General features: G+C 41.8%; 2 protein-coding genes across 4 annotated transcripts in view; one reads left to right on the top strand and one right to left on the bottom strand.

Annotated features, from left to right (window-relative positions):
- Positions 1-4,817, bottom strand: part of rsu1 (Ras suppressor protein 1) — a 47,666-nt gene extending 42,849 nt beyond the window's left edge. Inside the window, exons 1-2 of the mRNA XM_050056100.1 lie at positions 4,704-4,817; positions 883-933 (exon numbers count right to left, since the gene is read on the bottom strand). Of these exons, the coding sequence (XP_049912057.1) occupies positions 883-933; positions 4,704-4,812 (160 nt within the window). The 5' untranslated portion in view covers positions 4,813-4,817. The remainder of the gene's footprint in view (positions 1-882; positions 934-4,703) is intronic.
- The window catches only part of trdmt1 (tRNA aspartic acid methyltransferase 1), a 14,506-nt gene continuing 13,665 nt past the window's right edge, over positions 4,699-5,539 (top strand). For 2 of the 3 annotated variants that reach the window (XM_050056088.1, XM_050056087.1), the window contains exon 1: positions 4,699-4,839. The gene's annotated coding sequence lies outside the window, so the exon portion shown is untranslated. The remainder of the gene's footprint in view (positions 4,840-5,539) is intronic. The other variant, XM_050056091.1, reaches the window with a different exon arrangement.

Raw genomic sequence — 5,539 nt, 5'->3', positions numbered from 1 at the left:
ATCACTACGGACGAGCAGTATGGAGATATTTTGTGGTTTCAATTATGTGTTTTTGGACGTTTGAATCTGGGGCGCCGTCAGCCTCCATTAGGTGGAGTTGTGTTGCTACCTCCTCTCCCCTTGGATCTCTGCAAGTGATGTGAGGACTCTAAAACTTCACCTGAGCCTCCCTCGGCATATGGGTGAGTAGATAATGGCTGAATTTTCATGTTTGGGTGCACTATCCCTTTAAGGTGAGGGACTGGAGCCTGGGGGGGTTTAATCACAGGTAGTGGGACTTTTATTGACGGGTGTGGGCAGGTGTGGCTTTGGGTTAGACATGATGACTTGCAGCGGGTCAGTTCTGGTACCGAGCTTTACGGATATGGGCGGGTGCGGGTTTTCAAAAATGTAATCGTGCAGGACTCTCGTGTTAGCATGTTCTGTATGTTTCCATTCATATACCTGCGTATATCATTCTGCTTTTGTATTTAAAGGCTGATTGAAGGCAGCGTGGATAAGGAGCTCAACTCCAGTTTATTTTTGTCCCAGTGATCGGCACATCTGGCTGATGCTGTACTGTACGTTAGCATGTTCAATACGTTTCCATTCATATACCTGCAATAGGGTTGCAACGGTGTGAGATTTTCACAGCACCATAAAAGTCTCAGAAAATATCACAGTTTCATGATATTACAGGATTTATATCACCATCAGTCAGAATGAGTGTCAAAGGACTGAAAACAGAAGGGTTAGTGTTGGTTGAACTAACGTTATATTTCTAGATGCTGGCGTTATTGAACTACCTGTCTACACCTGACGTCACGCCTCCACACACTAACGTGCCGGCTGTGTGACAGTGTGAGCTGGTGTCTGTGGGAGAGGGCGGAGGCAGAGGCTTACCTGTGAGCTTGTTGTGGCTGAGGACCAGCTGAGTGATGTTCGACAGAGTGACTGAAACGACATGAAACATCAAGTCAACACAGCACTGCTGCTAACTCGGCAGGTTGTTTACCTGTGCATCTCATCAGTGACTCGTATTTAAAGAAGCCAGAAGTCAAGTGATGATTTTTTATCTGCTGTTTTAGGAGTAAGTATGGGCGGCTTCTCCTAAAACTTTCACTGACTGTCTTCTTCTGGTCTTTTTTTTAACTAATTCCATGACTTTTCCAGGTTTTCCATGACTGTGTTTTTTTTACTTATTGATATATTTAAAATGTCGGCTTTTCAAATTGTGACCGTCACTTAAACGTGGAGTAAAACCTGGAGGATCATCACTGCACAGTTCGACCACACACCTGAGCAGGAGTGTGTCATATCATCTCGTTGACAATAATACCGCTAACGTTTTTAATATGATATGAAAAACTCATATTGTGATAATGCCGATATTTTGATGATATTTCAGCATGGAATTCAACCGCACTGTTCTGTGGAGACACGCAGTGACTTAAACCAACAGTGAGGAAGAAAAAGTCTAAATAATGCATTTAATTTATTGAGATATGACTAGAGGGGAAAAGTCTGCTAGCCGCGAGGCTAATTTATGCTATGTAAACATGCTTAAGCTAATAATGGGCTAATAATGTGTCCATGAACCTTGACAGTTATTATTGAGCTATATTTTATACTTTTGTTAAATGATGTTGTTAATCCATGTTTTATGGCTGTTTGGAAAAGTTTGTCTTCAGAAGTTTTATGAAAAGATGATGGTTTGGGTTCAAATGAAAAGATTTCTTACAGAAAGGTCTCTGACAGAAAGTCCTGAGAGTTAACTTACCCCATGTGCTGTTTAATGTGTGTTAAGCCCTATTCGGACGGGATTAGTTTAACGTGGAGTCGTTGGGTAAAGTAATTATCACCAGGGATTTTAGTCCCAACCGAACACGCCATGTCTGTAATCATTACGACGACTTTTAACTTGTGTTCAACAGTCCAGAGAAAATACCTCGGGTAATATTAATCCTGTGTGAACGCGATCCTCTGTAAAATTGTCTGTAAATATTCCGTCACGTCCTGTTTACAACCGTTTTTCCACGTTGTTTCGATGATGGAGGCGCTTGAAGAAGCATTCAGTGTTGTCGGCAGTCGTGATAGTGGACATACTTCTAATGATCGCACAGCCCTACACAGGGATGGGCAGTATTTCTATTACTTGTATTTAAAATACGTATTTCAATTACATTTGAGTATTTTGTAATTTGTATTTGATAAGGCCGATAAAAAGCAAATCTAATTTGTAGTGGAGTAATTTTGTATTTAAAATACTCAGAATACTTTCTCCACAAATCAAAAAACAAAAATAATCGGCTACACATTCTTATAATATTGGATGTAACAATATTTTTTACTTTTTTTTTATTTAATATTTTTATCTATATGTTTTTTTTATTCATATGTTATTATCACAGTGTCTGTGAATATTTTATTTGTTGATACAAAAAAAGTTTATGGGCTGTTAAGTCTGGTTAATAAATATATATCTATACATAATCAAGTTGTTGTCTTTTAATGGCTTTGCTTAGTTACACTTAGTTCTGTGACTGTTCACCAGAGCTCTGGGTATATCTGAATACTCTGCTACACCAAACTGTGAGAAAACAAGCACAAATTTGCTACTATCACGCCATTAATGGATGAGTCATGGTTGTTCTTTCTGGTATAGTTACTCATGGTCTCTAATTGCAGCATGTAAATTTTGAACATTTTTGGTCAAAGACTTTTTGATTTATTCACAAAAAGCTTTGTGGACCGACCGACAGAGTGACCTATAGAGCTGCGGGTCGCTGCTAAAAAGAAAAAGAAATAAAGTACTTTCTGTATTTGAAAATACAAAATACATGTATTTTATTTTGATACATTTATTTGAGAGGTATTTTGTATTTTATATCAAAATACATTTTGATGTATTTTTGCCCATCTCTGTCTCTACGTGGGAGACGAAAGTCAAAAAGGTCGAGAAGAAAGCACTTTTCAGAGCCACGAGACTTCTGGTTGTGTTAGGTAGGCCTAATATAAATCCATATTGCTAATCGTTGTGTGCACACAATCCTGATCATGGGCAATATTTCATATTGGGCTAACAAACCTAACACATGCAGGAAGCAACGTAGCACACACATGCCGACATAGAGGTGACGCCAGGGCACAAACCGAGTTACCACTCCCATCTCTGGTGGAATTACAGAGATTTCTTGTCCCGTGCGAATCGGACATTTATATTACAGACATCCTGTGGTAAACTGACATTAGTAGTGATGGCCAAATGAAGCCTCATGAAGCATTTTCTTTTTTTTATGAGCCCACTAGATGGAGCTTTTTGTTGAACAAAAGGTTGAAAGCACACTGCATTGCCATTCTTTGAGCCTCTCTCTTTAAACCATGAGCGCCATCTAGTGGGCTCAGAAAATAAAGACAATGCTTCATGAGGCTTCATTTGGCCATCACTAGGCATTAGTCCACATCCCTGTGTAAAACTGTCCCGTCCGAACAGGACTTTAGTGGAGTCAGTTTAAAGTTAGTCTCGCCACCAGACAATCAGAGATCTCCGCCTTCTGATAGTCTGGGGACACTCCTTTCTAAAGTGTGTTTAACACACTGGAGAAAACGGCCAGCAACAAAGCAACGCAAAGACAGCCTTCTCGGAAATGTGCGCTCCCCCTTTTCTTGTCCGCAAGGAAACAAACACACAGAGAGCTTGAAAATGGATAGATTTAAGAGAGATTTAACTCCGTTTTATCAAACGTGTGCTCAGTCCACAAGATTGTGGAAATGAAGGACTTACAGCGACTTTGTTTAAAACTTTTAACGCAGTCGGACTATGTTTACAAGCACAAGAGTTCAGCGCACCACCAAAGGACCGCCCTGAGGATTTACTATTGGTTCTGCAACGTAGAGAGTTTTTCTAAACTCTGAAATTGTATCCGCCCATCTAAACACAAAATCAGGGAGAAAGACATCAGTCTTTAGTTAAGCAAAGCGTCTAAAGACTGACTTGTGAGTCTAGTTTAAAGTCAACTTCACTGCACATAAGCGGTTACAATTATTCACATTATTCATGTGTTGCTTTTATCTTTACTGACCAAAAGCATACAAGATAATATCGTCTCATATCGATCGCAGGCCGCTGAATCACATCGACTTGAAATGGTGTCATGGCAGACTTTGTCATATCGTCAAATATCTTATCGTAGAGACGCTGGTGATTTACACCCCCACTACAAACACTGTATGCTGTGTTTTAAAAGTAACAGCTAGTCACACAGTGAGTAAAATAAATAATGTATGGACCGTTTCATTGCTATTCTGTTGCTAGGGCAACAACTTTGGTCCCTGTCAGCTTCTGCATTAACATACATTCAAACAGGAAATACAAAGGGACCCATTTAGAATGTTTATGTTGTCCACTTTGAAACGGTCTATAGAGATCAATACTTCTGATGCCCTGTGACGTATCAATGATCACTTACTTATGGATTTATAAACTAATCCAGTCTCAGTCTGTGTGAGAGCTGCTACACACCGGGTCTGACCCCCTGTGTGTTTAAGAATCAGATTAATAAAGTTGAGCTCTGATGTTAGCAGCAGGCTGCAGTGACGTCATCACCACCCTACGTCTGTACGCTGTGTTCGCGTCTGTAACACAGTTAAAGTCTACTCTAACATCCCATAATAAGAGGCTGTGTGTGCGCAGTGTGGTGAAGAGACAGGAGACATGTCCTCACACAGTCCCGGGATGTCCAGCATGTTGGAAATGCCTCTGTCGCACATCTCCACCTCCGGGAGGTTCTTGTCCCGACTCTCCTCCACGATCTTCTTCAGAGACTTGGACATGTTGTCTTCTGGAAACAGTCACAGCGAGTGATCAGAGTCGTTACACTGTGGCGTTACATACAAGCGACACCCTGCACACACACACACACACACACACACACACACACACACACACACACACACACACCGGGGGGACCGGAGAGACTTACCGTCACTGCTCGGAGCCAAACACAGAAGTATTTCAGCTTTTTAATTCCTGAGGAAGAGTCCTCGCCTCGAGCTGACACCCTACCGGAAGTTTATGTTGTCAGCCCCTCTTCCATAATAGGATACTTCCTGTTCCTAGATGTGTTGAGCCACACCTCCGTGTCAAAGTAAGAGCTCCCAACATGTCTCCAGACTGAGACACAGCTCAGCGGGACACCTTCACACTGCTGAGGATGAGGAGCCAGAGACACGGGGGCTGGAGTCAGGAGGTCATGTGGGGGAGACCGGGGCTGGTTGTCACGGTGCCTATCACAGCCACACTAGAGGGCGCTGTGACGTCATGTTGACGTCAAATAGCTGGCCTGACAGAGAGCAGGATGAGTGAGAACTCTTTCAGACAGGCAAATTTGCAGGAAAGCCCAATCAGTCTTTTTTCAGCATTGGCAGTATAAAAACAAAATCGGGGAGTGCAGCAAAATGCCGCCTACCTACTTTTGTTTATACAGAATGTGCCTTTTTCGGGGCAATGGGGGGCGTGAGCAAGTAACAAAACGTGTGACGTAAACAGTGACGTGAACAG

Source organism: Epinephelus moara, chromosome 11, assembly GCF_006386435.1.
Source record: "Epinephelus moara isolate mb chromosome 11, YSFRI_EMoa_1.0, whole genome shotgun sequence".
NCBI classification, from domain to species: domain Eukaryota; kingdom Metazoa; phylum Chordata; class Actinopteri; order Perciformes; family Serranidae; genus Epinephelus; species Epinephelus moara.
The sequence above is the reverse complement of the archived record's forward strand: the minus strand, read 5'-3'. Positions and strand labels throughout refer to the sequence as shown.